Genomic DNA, 17,556 nt, shown 5'->3' on the forward strand with positions numbered 1-17,556 from the left:
GCCCTTTACCTCCTCCCTACTCCCATCTCACTATCCAAGGCCCCAAACACTCCTTCCAGGTGAAACAGTGATTTACCTGTACTTCTTTCCATTTAGTATTCTATATTCACTGCTCATAATGCACTCTGCACAGCACTGCGGAGATGAAAAGCAGGGCGACGACTTTGAGGTATCTTTTCAGTTTGCAAGTGTGGCCCTGAGCTTCCAGTGGCCTGTCATTTTCATTTTCCACCTTGTTCCCATTCTGACCTCTTGTCCTCGGCCTGCTGCAGTGTTCCAGTGAAGCCTGAAGCACTGCACCTCATCTTCCAATTAGACACTTTGCAGCCTTCTGGACTCAGCATTGAGTTCAACAACTTCAGATGGTAACCTCTGCCCTCATTCCGTTTCCTTTCTCTTTGCAGGTTTTGGTTTTACTCTTGTTTTTCTCTTGTTTTGCTTTCAGACGGTAGCTGTTTATGATTATGCCATTCGCACCTCCTCCAGACATATCTTTTGTTTCTTTACTTGTCCCATTACCACTCCCCTTGGCTTTGCACCGCCAATCCAGTTGTCATTTAATCTCTCCTGTCCTCCATCCTACCACCGACCTTCCCTTTTGCTCTTCTTTCCATCTCACCACCCACCCCACTCCACTCTACCCCACCCCAGTGATCCCAGCTGACATTACTACTGAATAAGTCAGATCCCAGGGTGGAACCTGGTTTGATCAATCCTAACATTTATTTTTTGTTTAGAAATGTGGAGGGTGGCTACTGAACAGAGTCACAAGAATCTGCTGATGAACTTTAAAAAATAGAATAAAACATTTATTAAACAAGATGAACTATAGCACCCTACTCCTCCACCCCAGTATATACAAATTATACATACATATATATACAAATTCGTAAAGATAACACAAGTTACAAAATCTATCTTATATTCTAATGCTCACAGTGAGTATACAGTCCATGTAAAATAACAGGCAAACTGCGGTTAGAAACACCACACTCCAAAACTAAATATTTATGGATTTCTCATCAACCACCTTCCCTCCCCCAACTCGCGTCATACCGTGAGCCAACCAGTCTCACTGAAATGCTGTCTCTCTCACAAAGGATTCCAATCTCCATGTTCGAAGAACTTGCTTTGGAATTCTCTCCCAAACAGCGCTTTCATTTGGACATCTCCAACAAGGATCCAGCTCCCAGACACACACTCAGATATTCGGCTGTGCCAAGCAGAACTCCACTGCTCCAAAGGCCCGTAGTTAGGAGTCACCGACCTTCGGCTGTCTCCTCGGGTTGTCTGGCTTCTCACAAGCCCACCTCATTCTAAGTCTGCCCCCCACAGCTCTGTTTCTTTAATTCGGAGCTTTTTCCTCTTCTCCTCACTCTTCACTTAAGAGGACCTGTTTCAGATCCCTGTCCTTGTCCCTTAACTTGACGGTCTTCCTAGCACCTCTTTCTGTCCTGCTCCCTGGTTTGGGACAATTTTGTTTTGGGACCTGTTCCTGGTCCCTCTCCTGCGTCCAACTTCTTCTGACGCTTTTTTTCTGAATGGTGTTATCTTCTAAGTCACCTGACCCTCTTTTCCCGCTGTTTCACTTTCTGCCTTGTTTTCCCCTCCGCGCAGATGCGCAGGAACAGTTTCCAGCTCAAGGAACAAAAGAAACAATCTGCCGTTTACCGGCCTATAACTGAGAAAATGCACCAACTGCGCATGTAATGGCCATTCTCCGGCCAGCGCATGCGCAGAACCCCGAAGATCGGAAGAAAGAACGAACTGCGCGTGTGCGGCCCTTTCAGAGCTGGGGCATGCGCAGAGACTGCTGGGAACTGTAGCACTCAGCCTCCAAAGCCCGATCTCCACCTTGGAAGGTAAGTTTTCTCTTTTTCTTCTGGGGCCTGTCACAACTTGCTCAAAACCTATTACAGTTCTAGCTTTTCCAAGTTCTGATGAAAGTTTATTGACCCAAACCATTAACTTTGTTTCTCTCTCCACAGATGCTGCCAGACCTGCTGATCATTTCCAGCATTTTCTGTTTTTACATCAAATTACTTGATGAAGTGCAGTTTCTGATTCTATTTCATGCCCCTGATCTAAATGTTGATTGGAAAAAAGGCACATGTTCAAGTCATTATTTTTGGGCCACTGAATTAGCTGGAGGTTTTTCTAAACCTTGTTGTCATACTGAGTGCTTCACCTCCTCACTCTGATTTGCTTTTTGCCTCTAGTTTGGCGTAAATTAGTTATTTTCTTAGTTAGCAGTGACCTGTTCCTCAGCCTGATTCTGTAGCCCTCCTGCTCCTGATACACTAGCTGGGTGAGCTCTGTTTCCTCCATTGTCCACAGCCTGTAGCATATAGGACAGACTGACAAAATGCTCGGTGCCACATGGAGATAAAGACCAAAGAGAATATCAGCCTGTGCTCCTGAGTGTTGCATCAACAGCAGTAAAAGCAGCAATCTGAGAACTTGTTCTTGTCCACATTTTGATCAGAAAATCATGGACAGCTCCAGAATGGGGCATTGAGGGGAAGAAGATGTAAAAAGGGTTAAAAAGTTGGAGAAAAATATATATCTGAATAGCTAGTTGTAACATTATGGATTATTAATTCTGCCATTTGCCCTGAAATGTGTACTTTAGTCAATGAAAGTTTGTCCATTCTCAGTATGTTCTGCAACTCTTTTTTTGATGGAAGTACCATAGCCTGTGCGTATCAGAATATGTATGCTGTACCAGTGGTCATGTGCCTCCATTTTGTGTCTTTCCTAGCAAGGATTTCTGAGGGCTTGTCCAGTGTCTTGGCAGTAAGCACATCGAGCATTGTGTGTGAATATTCTGCCTTTCAGATTCTGGTAGTCGGTGAAGATGGGTCCTTCCTGGTTAAATCTCCCAAGACTCACGTCTGCGAGCAATGCAGCGCAGCCTTCCGGACTAACTACCACCTGCAGAGGCACATCCTCATCCACACAGGTAGAACGCAAGGACCATGGTGTGTACAGAGCTCATAGTAAGATAAAGAATGTGTACACTTTCAGAAGAAAATACCACTGCAGCCAAACTCTTGTTACAGATGCCAGAAGACTATCAGGCCCTTATCCTATTTAATAAGAGCTCTTTTTCTTTAAGATTTGAAGAGTCATAAAATGTTTTTCTTTTGATCATGAAATGAGCACATGTTTAAATTCTCTCCCCCATTTTCTGCTCTCTTCCTCCCAATAAAGTCACTTGGGTTGTAGTTCCACAGGTACCTCATCCAAGTAGCCATCCTTCTTGTGTGAACCAGTGAATATCACCGGATTATTTTAGCATGGCAGACCCCGATGTGGTTTTTACTGGACATCAAGGCATACACACTTTCCAGCAGGGGTCCTTTGGTTGTGATTGGAATCAGGAAACCTGGCTAATGATTCTTTTACCCAGGGACACTGGAAGGAGTCGTAGTGCTCCAACTGCTACCCTAGCTGAGATCAGCTAACAAAATACAGACTGGGAACCAAATCTACATGGTGTCCTTACCAGCTGAACCATCAATGGAGCTTTTTTATTGCATTCTTTAGAAAGTGCCAGTGAGTATTCTCCAGTGTCATAACTATTATGACATATTTGAACTGAAATTTTTGCAAGTGGCTACATATCAAATCTCCTTGCTTAAGTCGTGCCTCGATACAGGTTTCTTTGGCCTGGGCTCTCACCTATACACAGGTGTGATGGATATATATAGCCAGCTAGCATTAAAATTGTTTGTGACCTTTACACTGCTGTAACCAGTACATTGGCTTTTACGCTCTGATTTGTAGGTGTAGCTGTTCTAAATTCAAATTTCAAATGCATTTTCAAAAACAGAAAATAAACAGATGACAATGCCTTTTTTTTCTCCCCTCTTCTGAACATGCTGCCTCTTGTTGGAAGTTCGGTTCCGCAGATGTCAGCCGCCCTTCAGTCCTCTGGTGTAAGTGTAGACAGTCTGTGTCAGTGGACTGTTTGTTTCCGGGGGCGGGGGGGAGGGGGGAGCTTGTGGGGGGAGGTGGGGATATCACAGCTGAGCCTGATGTTGCCCTCATTTGAAGCCTGCACTTTTCAGTATGTGTTATGGGCTGTGATCAGGAGAGGGAACCCTGGCAGTTCCGCTCTTCCCTCCCCCATCCCGAACTCAGGAATGCTACAGCTCCTACACTCACCCCAGCTAAGATCAGCTAACTTAGCACAGACAAGAGGATTTGAACCTGGGACTTGGCAGCTCTGCTTGGCTCAGTGATGCATTAAACAGTGAAGTCGCCGATTGATCAGGCACAAAGGGCTGAATGGCCTCTTCCCATTTCTGTTTCTTTGATCCATGGGTGGAACGGTTCCTACTTTTTCAACAAAACTCTGAATCAGTAAGTTCTTTTGAGTGATATTCATGTGTGACTTCAAAAGGCCTAATGCTGAACACAGTGATGCATTGTGTAACCTGCCTCTTGCTTCAAGCTTAGAGTGTATGGTTTTCAGCAACAGCTTTTGCCATCACATGATTTCATGCCTTCAACCTTCTGGCATCAGATTCATTCCTTGCTATGCACCCAAGCAGTATATAATAAATTGGAGCTAAATGTTTTTCTCACCTGCAACCTGTCAAAAGTAAGCCCCAAACTAAATGCAGTTGTGAACAGGCAAAGTTCAGTGTACCAAGTGGTTTGTACGCTGGTTCTGTTGTAACAAGGTTTGACTGTAAGTTGGATTCACTTTGGGCCTTTGTTTCTTTTCAGTAACTTCGCACCAACCTGAACACTTCGTAGAAGTGAAGTAACCTGCAACTACTTCCTTGCACTGATGTGTGTTCTGCTTGATTTTTAAATGTGCCAATTAGTTTTGAAAAAAAAGGATGGAAATACTAGGCATATGCAGGATAGTAAACCAAAAAGGGCCAACATACACTTAATTATGATGCACATACAGCAACTTGAGTTTTGTCATAAAATGTTGTAATCTTTCAGTAACACTGACCTATCTAAGATAAGAACACATCATTTACATTCCTATCAAACATAATATAGTATATCAGTATATGTGAATTAACAAAGAAAAGAATAGAAGCCAATAGAGCCTTGGGCAGAAATGGAAAAACAGGTGTTAGTTATGCTGAAGAGTTAACAGTAAAACTTGCCAGCAGCGTTACAAAGGATAAAAAATGGTCGTCTTGGGGTGTCACATCCACAAACCTTTTGTCATTATAGTTTTGTAAAACACTAATTCATTTGTTCCTCTCTGAAATATTGAACATAACACACAATATTCACCAAACCATAGTTATAACACCAATTTAAATGGTGTTAATGATTTTTTTTTATTGTTTGCGTGAGCAACACCACATTCACTGCACATTCTTCTTTACCCTGAGGGCATCAAGAGTCAGCCACGTAGTATTATTGCAGAGCTGAGTGCTTGGTAAATAGAGTGCCAAAGTCAGGAATTTGATGCAGGTAGGAATTCATTGCGGAGGGGGAAGGAAGTGCTGCTTTTCATTTTTTTTTGATTTCCCAGCAGTAGCTGGTGAGCGTTCTTTTGCGTTTAAGCTCGGAAACCGTCACGTGTTATTACTTTCCTTTATTAAATGAGTAACAAATTAACTAATGAAATAAGTAAATAAGGTTGGAAAGACATGGCAGGACAGATGGTGTGCCGTAGCTGAAACATGTGGATGCAATACCAACAACCCTATCTACAGTAAGTATCTGTAGCTTCAGGGATTTCAGCTCAGAATTTTTGAACTGGAGTCAAGCTACTGATGTTGCAGGGCCTTAGGGAGGGAGGGAGTTAGCTGGACACTGTTCCAGGAGGAAATTACATCCATAAGGTTATGTAAAACTTTACACCTGGGCAATGATCAGGGACAGGAAGGTGTGACTATGAGTCAAACAAAAAAGGTTCTCCACAATGTAGTGATGGAGGAGCCTCGGCCCTAGACTTTGACCAACAGGGATGTGTGGATGAGAACAAGGACAGCAGCAACGATGAGCAGACTGGCCATAGCACCATAATGCAGGAGGCCAGTTAAGTGAAGGAAATAAGAAGTAATATGGTAATGATAGGAGACACTATAGTCAGAGGAATAGATACTGGGCAGGATTTTCCCAGCATCACGGCAGGTGGGACTGGAATATTCGGAATGCAGCCAAAAGTCAGTTTTTCGCCAGCGTAAAAACGGATTGCGATTTTCCGCTCCCGACTTTCATGTCAGGAACCACATCTGCGTGCCTGGCTTCTCATGAATGTTCATTAAAAACCCAGCTCCCAGGATCACACCCCCCCCCTCCAAATCTAATGGCCACACTGGCAGCTAATTAGACTGGTGTGAATTATGACTGGATATAACTGATGTGTGCCTGGCGAACGGCACTTCCCTCGCAACTTCGAGCTTTGTATGCGCAGCGTTCATCTACCTTTCACTGCACTACGTTCACGGCTGCTCCGACTCCGTGCCAAGGCTGCTCAGGCAAGACCATTGGGAAGGGAAGGGGCTGGAAGGTGCACACTTGACTGGGGTGGGGGTGGAGGTGAGACTCGGCAAGGGAAGGGCTGGAAGGTACACGCTTGACTTGTCGGGTGGGGGTTGGAGCCCGGGATGGAAGAGGTGGATAGGCACACATGACTGAGGAGGGGGTGTAAAGGAAGAGAGGGGATAGGTCTGAGGCAGTCCTGGGGCAGTGTGCACCATGTAATCAGGGCCAGAAAGCAAAGGCAGTCCTGGGGTAGTGTGCACCATGTAATCAGGGCCAGAAAGCAAAGGCAGTCCTGGGGCAGTGTGTACCAATCTACAAGGCTATGCCTGGCACTCATGTCCTGGTCCCAGTCCAGGGAGGGGGGAGGGCCTGCCTTGCCGTGTCAGTCGTGCACAGCATGGTGTGCTGGGCGTGGTCAGTCCCTCACACATTTGGGTCCTGTGGGTTGGTGGCTTGGTACTGGTCAGCAGATGGCACAGCCACAGTCAGGAGAGGCACCTGTAGCCTGTAAAGGGGGAACTGGTAAGTAAGTGGGTGGGGGGGGGCACTCGGTCTCCTGGGGGGGCCCAAAAGATTACTGTGCCTAGGGCCTCAAGATGGGGAGGGGTCAGGTCAACATGGGACATTGCGACATTCACAGAAAATGGTTAGGGGGGAGGACAGGGATATCTACAAGAATAACGATGAGCTCCAGGATTAGAGTGGGGGAGGCAGGGGACTGATCGGAGGGAGGGAAACTTGCACTTGGTGCTCTTCCAGGACTATAGGGACTTAGATGGTGACATGGGGTGTTGGAAGCTGGTCTCATCATAGAAGCAGAGCAGCGCCATTTACAGATGGTGTAATGACGCAGTTGAAAATAACCTTGGGAAAATAAAGAATCGTTAGGGGAGGGGCCTGAGGTCTTGTTCAACCAATTGAAGGGGCACCCTAATAATTTCTGCTTCAGGACATTGAGAGCAAGGCTCAGCTGAGATATGTTACAAAAACTCAAATGCCAATTGAAGGATTTGGGCGATTTAACTCATGGTGTGCATTGTTGCGAGAATCCATTAGGGTTTGGAGATAAATGTTGATTGGGTATGAATGACCATTTGTCCCTCTCAGGAATGTACAAAGGTCAGAAGGATCCAACTGTAAAGCGGCCACAGCTAAAGTACATATACAAAAAGCTCCAAAGACCTCTACACAATGTAGCTGAGAGGTTCAGGCTTTACATGGCTCAACGATTACAGTCATTATTATGCTAAGCTGGGCTCTAGTCTACTCTGAAGAAGGCAGCCTGACAGTGCCCTGACTGAGGCTCATCGCGCCTGGCTGCACTGATCCAGATTTAACTCCCTTTGTGAAAGCGCTGTCATGCCTGGGGTGGCGGAGGGGAGGTGGGGGTGGAACTCAGCTTCCAGTGCTCCTTAAGGCTGCGCAACAGCTGCAAGATAGGGCTTGAGGATGGAATGCCTGGAATGAGGGCAAGCCCAAGGGCTTCGCAATGACTCCCAAGCTTGGCGATGGAAGATGATTGTTGCAGGGTTATGTTCAATCATTGTCTCTGATCAATTTTTCCACAGAGAGAGGAGGAGAAGAAGGGCCCATCACCGTCAGGCAGCGCAAAGGGAAGAGCCTGGCCCTGAGGAACATGGACCAGCGGGGCCCCATGAAGACCCAGAAGCTGAGGCAGACATACCAATTCCACAGAGGTGTTTGGCATGACCCAGGGTCTACCGAAGACACCTCTCATACTTGCAGATGAGCGAGAGACAGTGCTGAAGACGCCTTCGCTTGTCAAGGGATGTGATGGCTCATATCTGCCAAATTCTTCGAGAGGGTCTGATGCCACATGGCCTGGAAGGCCATCCATTGCCAGTGCCTCTAACGGTGACCACCGTACTCAACATTTTCGTGAGTGGCTCACTCCAGGGCTGCACTGGAGACCTCTGCAGAATGTCAAACACTCCTCTGCTCATAAATGCACCTGAGAGGTTACCAATGCCCTATTCAGTAAGGCACACGGTTATGTCCAGTTCCCCCTAGATGAAGCCAGCCAGACTGTCAGAGCAGTGGGATTTGTCGCAATCTCTGGCTTCCCACAGGTGTAGGGTGCCATTGACTGCACGCCTGTGGCATTAAGAGCTAACTAGCAGCAGCCATAAAGATTCAACAATAGAAAAGGCTTCCGTTCTCTCAACATCCAGCTGATCTGTGATCACCAAAAGCAGATTATACAGGTCTGTGTGAGGTACCCTGGGAGCTCACATGACTCTTACATCTTGAGTCACTTGCAGGTGCCACAGATCCTCGAGGGCCTTCAGTGCATTTAGGGTTGGCTCATCGGTGATAGGCTACCCAAAAAGACATGGCTATGACGCCCGTTTGGCGGCCACAGAGTGCTTCAGAGAGGTACAGTGCGGCTCATTCCACGACACACTCCGTGATTGAGCAGACCATTGGTGTGTTGAAGATGCGTTTCAGATGTCTACCAATCTGGTGGCGCACTCCAGTACTCTCCAGAGGGTGTCCCGCATTAGCATGGCTTGCTGCACTCTACATAGCGTGGTGCTCCAAAGGGGGATGAGTTTCCAGATGGAGAGATGGAGGAGTTGCACGTCTCCTCTGATGAGAAGGGCGCTGAAATGGATGACCTTGATGAGGGCAAGGATGTTGACGCCCCCACAGGAAGAGGCCATAGCATGGGCCAGACACTGCAGACGTGCCTCTGGGATCCTTTTAGCCATAGGGTTCTAGGTCGATGAAGCCGACTAGCTCATGTAAGCCTCTTTCTTCTGTGCCCTCCATGCAGGCTCGACATTAACGCCTTCTTTGATGTTCTTCATTGAGATGCTGAGGATAGCAATCTCAGAATGAGTAGTCATGATCTTGCATGACGATGGCCTCATCCTTGGAAGGCTAGGCAGCCTCTGGGTCATGTGGCTTTTCTGTTATGGGATAAGGACCTCACCAGTGCTCACTGTGAAGCAATTAGACATGGTGCAGTCTTTTCAATCATCACACCAACATTTCAGTGCCTATGGCAACCTTCAAGAGGCAGGAGCAGCACTGCAAACCTCAGTGCACTCATGGCAGTATGCCTGGAGTGTTGCAAGGTGCCTCAAGGAGGACAGTCATCAATCACTGGTTCTTACGTGACCGTCTGAGGACTGATCTGAATCCGGACTGTGGCATCTCTCCACAGGCCATCCCTCATGCAAGGATAATGTTCTGGCCTTATCCTCATACTGAGTCCCCAGCATAAAATCATTCTTTAGGACTCTGTGATCTGTCACTGTCAGTCATGGATGCGAGCCTGCGAGTCAGGTCAACCATCATCTGATCATTTACAAGCAGCCATGACCCAGCCTTTGTCTGGAGCTTCCCAAGTTCACATCCAGCATCGCCTTGGCATCTGGGTGTGAGGTGACCCAGTAAATCTCCACACAGCATTTAGGCATTACCTAGTAATTTGGTTGATAAAGCGCAAACATCGGATATACTGGAGCTTCTCTCTGATCCCATTTGCGGCCTCCACATTTTCATTCTAGCAAATTATGATATACATGAGGAAGCCTAGGACATTGGCACTGTCACGATCAGATAACCATGTTGATTGGCCTTCTGAGAGCAGCACAGGGATTCTGTCAAGCCACGTTAGCTAGACCTTAAGGTGTAAACCAGTATCCTCACATTTAATAGCCTGGCATCATGAGGCTAGGCACACACTTCTAACCTCGCATAGTCGCGGCCACCTAACAGACATTTCAGGAGTCACCAAGCGCTGGCTCGGCCCATAGTTCTGCATCATGCAGGTGGAGAGTGGGAACTATTGTAGAGGCGATGTCTAGCTGTACACTCGATCATGACGTCACGCTACAGGCTGCCATGAGCAGCTAAAGGTCCTCGACTGTTACTTGAAATGTATCCCACACTCAAGCCTGACAGACATTACATGGAAGCCACTGAAATTAGTCCAATGCTGGTTGCCATTAAAGCCTATAAGATCCACATAGAACAGATTTCAGTGCAGCAGCATCAGGAGAATAAGCAAAACCGCTAAATCTGTACTTATGAGGCTACATGATATGATCCTCCAACACAAGTCCAAGATATGCATTGCCCGACCACCATGTTGATAGCAACAGGCTTTGCTCATTTCACTGCTGTGGACAACAAGGAGACTCACTGTACTGAGATCATGTGACACACCATAGACCTGAGGGACAGGATAGGAGATAAGTGGGGGGTCATGTGTTACACTTGTATGACCTCGAAGCTTTGCATCAGATAGAAAAGTCATTCACTAGATGAGACTTTTAGAAAAGCAAAATATATTTATAGATGTGCAAAGTATATACAGTGAGTGAACGCCCATGCCACCGCTGTGCCCTCATCCATTCCATCCATCCATTTTCACACCGCTTCTGGTGAGGGCCGTGGTGGCAGTAAGCTGAGCAGGGCCGACCAGACTTCCCTTTCCTCAGCCACAGAGCTGCTCCTGGGGGATCCCCAGGCGTTCCCAGGCCGGCCGAGAGATGTAATCCCTTCAGTGTGTCCTGGGTCGGCCTCGAGGTCTCCGTCAAATGGGCCGTGCCCGGTGCAGCTCCAGCAGGAGCCTACCAGGGGACATCCTTATCAGATGCCCAAACCACCTCAACTGACCCCTCTCGATCTGGAGGAGCAGCAGCTCTACTCCAAGGCTCTCCCGGATTGCCGAACTCCTCACCCTGACCCAGAGAGGATGCCCAGCAACCCTGCAGAGAAACTTCATTTCCGCCGCTTGTACCCGCAACCTTATCCTTTCGGTCATTACCCACAGTCCATGACCATAGATGAGGATGGGGATGTAGATTAACCGGTAAACCGAGAGCTTCGTCCTAACACTCAGCTGCCACTTCACCGTCGCGTACTGATAGAGCGCCCGCAGAGCTGCAGCCACCATACTGATCCTCTGGCCAATCTCACACTGCCCCCTGCCATCACTCGCGAACAAGATCCTGAGATATTTGAACTCCACTAAGGGAAGCTGTTCCCCCCCCTCACCTGGAGAGAGCAACCCACTCTCTTCCGGGAGAGAGCCATGACTTCAGATTTGGAGGTGCTGATCCGCATCCCAGCTGCATCACGCTCGGCAGCGAAATGTTCGAATGTGCGCTAGAGATCACAGTCAGATGTGGCAAGAAGCACAACGTCGTTTGCAAACAGCAGAGACGTCATTCTCAAGCCCCTAAACTAGATGCTCTCTGTACCTCGGCTGCGCTTTGATATTTGTGCTCTCAATGTTTCTTAACCTAGCACTACGTCTAGGTGGATCCCGGACATCGCAGCAGAGGCGGAGGCAGCCTGCTGACTGCTGTGTCCTTGGCGAGCGTCCTCCGGAGGGCCCTGGCCTGCTTTGGTTCTCCTGCTGTGGGGCAAGTGCACCCTCCTCAGCCTGAGCAGCTGGAATTGCTGGGGTCGCAGGCGGAGGGGACTCGGAGCAGCTGGACAGCCCAGGAGAGTCCTGGGTGGGTTGGCCCAGGGCATCCTGCTGACGTTCCTCTCCTCCCTGTGGGTGCCCGAGGGTCCCTCCCTGACTCCTTGAGGAGAAGGGGCTCCTGGAGGGAGATCGAGGTGCCCCATGCCGCTCTCCCCTAGCCACTGATGGATTTCACTCATAGCTATAGTGATGGTGTGCAGGTCCAAGTGCATATCCGGTACAAACTGCTGGACCAAGGTCTCAATGGCAGGTGCCACCCTTCCAGTGGTGACCTTGATGCGCTGGCATGTTGCCACTACATCAGACAGAATGTGGATGGACTCCTCCATCTTCCATTCTAATCTGCTGATGGCCATGACAGCTCTGAGCTCCTACATTTCTCTGAGGGCCAATTTCAGAGGCTTGTCATTGGACTTAGACTCAGCAGGAGCCTGGCCTCCAGCAGTCCTCCGAGTGTCAGTGATCTTGGCTGTCATTGCTTCCGCCTGCTGTGACCTGAATCTGTGCTGTGCTCACCAGATGGCGACCCCTGCTCTAAAACTAGGTCCCATCGAGGTGTGTGTCTCTTCACTGCATTCACCTGCACCCTCCGCCAGTGATGGCTCTACATTGTGAGTCCTCAGGATCTGCATCCAAGGTGGTCTGGAGGCCGGATCTGATGGGCTGGCTGGTGGTGTGTCTCTTCCTGTTCTTGTTGGTGGCTGTAATGGAGGAAAGCGATAATTAGCGATTGGCTGGATAGTCACCTACATTAAAGAGCACTTAAGAGTCTGGGAGGGTGGGCAAAGACTACTGGATAGACCCTCACTGGGTGTTGGGAGACACCAATCTCGCCTTCGGTGCAGGAACGGTCTCAGTCGTCGCCAGCCAGCTCTGCTGCCTGCTCTTCAAAGGGGGAGTGGCCTGAGCTTCAGCATCCTCTGTCCTGTCTGCGATCTCTCCCTGTTGTTGTGGGCGATCACAGATGGACAGAGTGTGAGCAGGATGGATGCCAAAGCAGATGATTAGCATGCCTGCCTTCTGTGTGTGCTGAGTGGACCTATGTAAGGGCTGAAGACACGACTTGTGCAGGATGTGACAAGAGATGAAGATGTTAAAGTATGTGAGAGGGAATCAGTGATGATATTCCTTGGGCTGGCAGTGTGTGAGATCCCTGTTGACTTTAACCCTGCGAATGCCTGATGGCCTTGAGAGTGAGAGTTGAGAGCGAGAAGAAGGTTGACTTACCCTGGCAGAGCAAATGAGATCATTCATATTTTTTGGCACTGGATAGTGGTCCGCTACTGGGGATCGTGGGTGCTGACCGCTCTGGTGACCTCCTCCCAAGCCTGGGTGGTGAGGTTGGTGGACCTCTGACTCCCATCATGGGGGTGAAGAATCTCCTGCTGCTCATCAACTGTCTGGAGGAGTGTTGGCGCAAATGGCTTTTCTTTTCTGGGGGCCATTCTGGTGCTTCCCACGACAAGTCCTGGACTGCAGAGATTGAATGTGTGTCCGGGTGCTGTTTAAATATGGCGCCTGGAAATATGAGCCGATGAGGTAACGGCGGGGAGGATGAATCCCAGCCTGCCCCGCCACGAGATACGACGTGCTGCTCGTTTATGCATGCGTAATGAGGTGAAAAGTGGATGATCTGGCATGGCAACCTGCCCCGCCGGTTAGCGGGAACTGCGCCGACTTTCCCGCCTGCCACCACTCTTAGTCTCCAGAGCAGAAAATTCCACCCATTGTTCTCTGCAGGCGCAACTGAGGGCTCCAAAGGTTGTGTTGCCTGCCAGCTGCCAGGGCTAAAGACGTCACTTCGCAGCTGGAGACGAACTTGGGATGATCCAGTTGTCATGGTCCATGTAGGAACGGTGGCATAGGTAGAACCAGGAATGATGTTCTGCTAAGAGAGTTTGGGGAGTTGGGGCCCAGATTAAAATGCAGACCCTCAAAGGTGGTAATCTCTGGGTTGTTACCTGAGCCACGTGCTTATGATTCAAGCAGATTTGATCATTAAACATGCGGCTCAAAGAGTGGTGTGAGAAGAAGGGGTTTTAATTCATGGGGCACAGGCATCAGTACTGGGAATAGAGGGAGCTGTTCTGTTGGAATGGGCTCTGTTTAAACTGGGCTGGGATCAGTGTCCTGGCGAATTGTATAATTAGGGCTGTGGTTAGGGCTTTAAATTAAAAGGGGAGGGAGGAGGCAGGTGATGGGAGATTTAGAAATGTATAGAGAAAAGTCAAGATCACAGAACAGTGTAGGTATTTGGGTAAGGACAAGTAGAGTGTGACAAGAAGGGACAGTGAGTTTAATGGTAGTGCATCAATGAATAAGGTCTATACAAAGAATAGCGGTAGAAAAATCAGAGTCTCTTTATCTAAATGCAAGAAGCACTTGTTATAAAATAAATGAACTAGTGGTACAAATAAAGATAAAAGTGTTTGACATAATCACCATTACAGCGACGTTGTTGCAAGGTGACCATGGTTGGGAAATAAATATTCCAGGGTAGTTAACATTTTAAAAAGGTAGGGAGAATAGAAAAGGAGACTGAATAGCCCTGATAGTAAAGGCTGACTTAAGGACAGTAGTGAGAGGATCTTGGCTCAGAAGATCAAGAAGTAGAATCAGTATGGGGGAGGACTAAGAAGCAAAGCGGTCAGAAAACGCTGGTGGGGGTGGTTTATAGGCTCCCTATTAGTTGTTATACCGTTGGACAGAGCATGAAGCAAGAAGTAGTTGGAGCTTGTAATAAAGGCAATGCAGTAACCATGGAATCACGTAGACTGGGCAAACCAAATTGACAAAGGTAGTTCAGAAGATGAGTTAGTAGAATGCTTCTACATGACAGCTTTCTAGAGCAATACAACGTGGAACCAACTAGGGGCAAAGGTATTTTAGATCCACTATTGTATAATGGGACAGGGTTAATTAATAATCTCAAAGGAAAAGCTCCTCTGTGGGAAATGAGATCATAATATTGAATTCCATATTAAGTTTCAGAGCGACATACCCCGGTACCAAACAAGAATCTTAAACTTCAAAAAAGCAAGAGGGAGCTGGCTAAGGTTGATTGGGTAAATAGACTAAAAGATATGGTGGTAAATAAGTAGTGGGAAGCATTTAAAGAAACAAGTCAAAATGTTCATAAAAATTCATTACATTGAAAAACAAAAACTCAGTGGCCAGGATTTTACGGCCCCTCCCGCCTGCTGGGATATTATGGTACCACCGAATTGAATGGAGATTTAAATGGCTCGCCACATCTGCGGGTGGGGGTGGGGGGCTGTAAAATCCTGGCCAATGAGAAAAATCCAAACATGGCTTACTAGGGATGTTATGGATAGTATTAGATTAACAGAAGAGGCTTATAATCTCAAGAATAGTAGTAAACCTGAGGCTTCAGAAAGTTTTAGAAACCAGCAAAGGGCAACCAAAAAGTTGATTAAAAAGGGAAAAAACAGAATAAGAGCGCTAAGTAACCAGGACTATAAAAACAGATTGTAAGAGCTTTTACACATATGTAAAATGGAGGAGAGTAGCTAAAATAGACGGTAGTCTCTTAGAGACAGGAGAAATCATTGTGGGGAATGAGGAAATAGCAGAGAAGTTGAACAAATATTTTATTTCTGTCTTCGCAATAGAGATTCTAGAACAGTCGCAATGGATTAGAAGTTAGCAAGTGTAATACAGCAATTCAAGAAAGGAAGGAAGAGAGTAAACAGGGAACTGGCCTGTTATCAGTCGTTGGAAAAGCGCTGGAATCTACTTTTAAGGAAGTCTTAACAACGCACATAGAAAATCATAGTATGATTAGACAGAATCAAGATGGTTTTACAAAAGGGAAATCACGTTTGTTCAATTTATTAGAGTTTTTGAGGATTTAACTAGTAGGGTAGATGAAGGGGAGCCAGTGGATATAGTTTTTTGGATTTCTAAAAATGATTTAATAAAGTACCACAAAAAGTTAACACCCAAGATAAAGGGTCATGGAGTTCAGGTAATATATTAGCATAGATGGAGGATTGGCTAATAGACAGGAAATGGAGAATGGGGATAAGCAGGGCATTTTAAAGTCATTGCTGGCAGTCCCTCAATTTGAGGACAAAGTCTACATCAGGGTCTTGAGTTTCAGCCATGGACCTTCATGTGATTGAACAGACCAATTCTCAACCCACATACCTTTGGGCACAAGGGGTTCCACAAGGTAGTCGGATCCGGAGTGCAGGATTTGTTTCCTTCTCTGCTGCCGCTCTGCCTCATCATTAGGACGTTGTGACTCAAACCGCGATGCAGCTCAGACAGTATGTTGCCATTCCAAACAACTGGTAGCAAGCTCATCCCAGTCATTGATGTCAATGCTACTGCGCTTCAAGGTGAGCTTCAGAGTGTCTTTGAAGTGTTTATTTTTGTCCTTCCCAGAACGTTGGCCATTTGGGAGTTAAGAAAACAGGACCTGGCAGGGGAGATACTTATTGGCTATCTGGACACAGTGTCCAGACCATCGAGTTCATTTTGCAGGAGTTTTGCCTGAATGCCTGTGGAGCTGGCTTCAAGCAGGACACTAGTGTTTGTTTGACGGCCCTCCCATTGAACCTGGAGGATGTACTGGTGGCATTGCTGATGGAACTTCTCGTGTCGCTGATGCACGGTCTGGGTCTCACTACAGTATAGGAGTGTGGTGATGGTAACTGCTCTGTACATTAGGACTTGTGTTGACTTGCAGAGGTCTTTGTTGTCAAACAGTCACTGCATTAGTTTGTAGATGGTCGAGCTGGCACAGCTGATCTGGTGTTAGATCTCCTCATTAATAGTGGCTTTTTGAGAGAGGTGGCTGCCAAGGTTCAGGAAGTGCTCAACATATCCCAGAGTCTGTCCTTCACAGTATATATGGGAGGTGGAGTATTTGACTGACCAGATGTGCTTTGATACGAGTTTCATTTTGGCAACATTCAAGGAGAGGCTGAGTTTCTTTTATGTGGAATTGACGAACATACGAAGTAGGAGCAAGCGTAGGCCACTCGGCCCTTCGTGCCTGCTCCACCATTCAATAAGATCATGGCTGACCTGATTGTAATCTCCTGCCTGCCCCTGATAATCTTTCACCCCCTTGTTAATCAAGAATCTATCTAGCTCTGTTTTAAAAATGTTCAAAAACTCTGCTTCCACTGCCTTTTGAGAAAAGGAGTTCCAAAGACGCATTACCCTCTGAGAGAAAAAAGTTCTCATCTCTGCCTGAAATGGGCGACCCCTTATTTTTAAACAGTGACCACCAGTTCTAGATTCTCCCATAAGAGGAAACATTCTCTCCATATCCGCCCTGTCAAGACCCCTCAGGATCTTGTATGTTTCAATCAAGTTGCCTCTTACTCTTCTAAACCCCAGCAGATACAAGCCTAATCTGTCCAACCTTTCCTCATAAGACAACCCACCCATTCCTGGTATTAGTTTAATAAACCTTCTCTGAACTGCTTCCAACACAGATTGAGAGTGGCTTGAAAATCTGGTGCAGAGTGGGAAACGACACGATTTCCTTCCCTAAAGGACACAAGTGAACCAGGTGGGTTTTTACAATAATCAGTGATAGTTGGCATGGTCACCATTACGGAGACCAGCTTTATATTCTAGAT

The 17,556-nt window shown here is 47.2% G+C and overlaps 1 protein-coding gene across 6 annotated transcripts in view; it reads left to right on the top strand.

Annotated features, from left to right (window-relative positions):
- LOC144672647 (zinc finger protein 148-like) overlaps positions 1-17,556 on the top strand; it is a 156,876-nt gene that overhangs the window by 74,113 nt on the left and 65,207 nt on the right. For 5 of the 6 annotated variants that reach the window (XM_078534513.1, XM_078534515.1, XM_078534516.1 and 2 more), the window contains one exon: positions 2,839-2,962. In XM_078534513.1, coding sequence (XP_078390639.1) covers positions 2,839-2,962 — 124 coding nt within the window. Of the gene's footprint in view, positions 1-1,617; positions 1,863-1,988; positions 2,963-17,556 lie in introns of all 6 variants that reach the window. The other variant, XM_078534518.1, reaches the window with a different exon arrangement.

The sequence above is a fragment of the Cetorhinus maximus genome, chromosome X (genome assembly GCF_964194155.1).
Source record: "Cetorhinus maximus chromosome X, sCetMax3.hap1.1, whole genome shotgun sequence".
Classification (NCBI taxonomy): domain Eukaryota; kingdom Metazoa; phylum Chordata; class Chondrichthyes; order Lamniformes; family Cetorhinidae; genus Cetorhinus; species Cetorhinus maximus.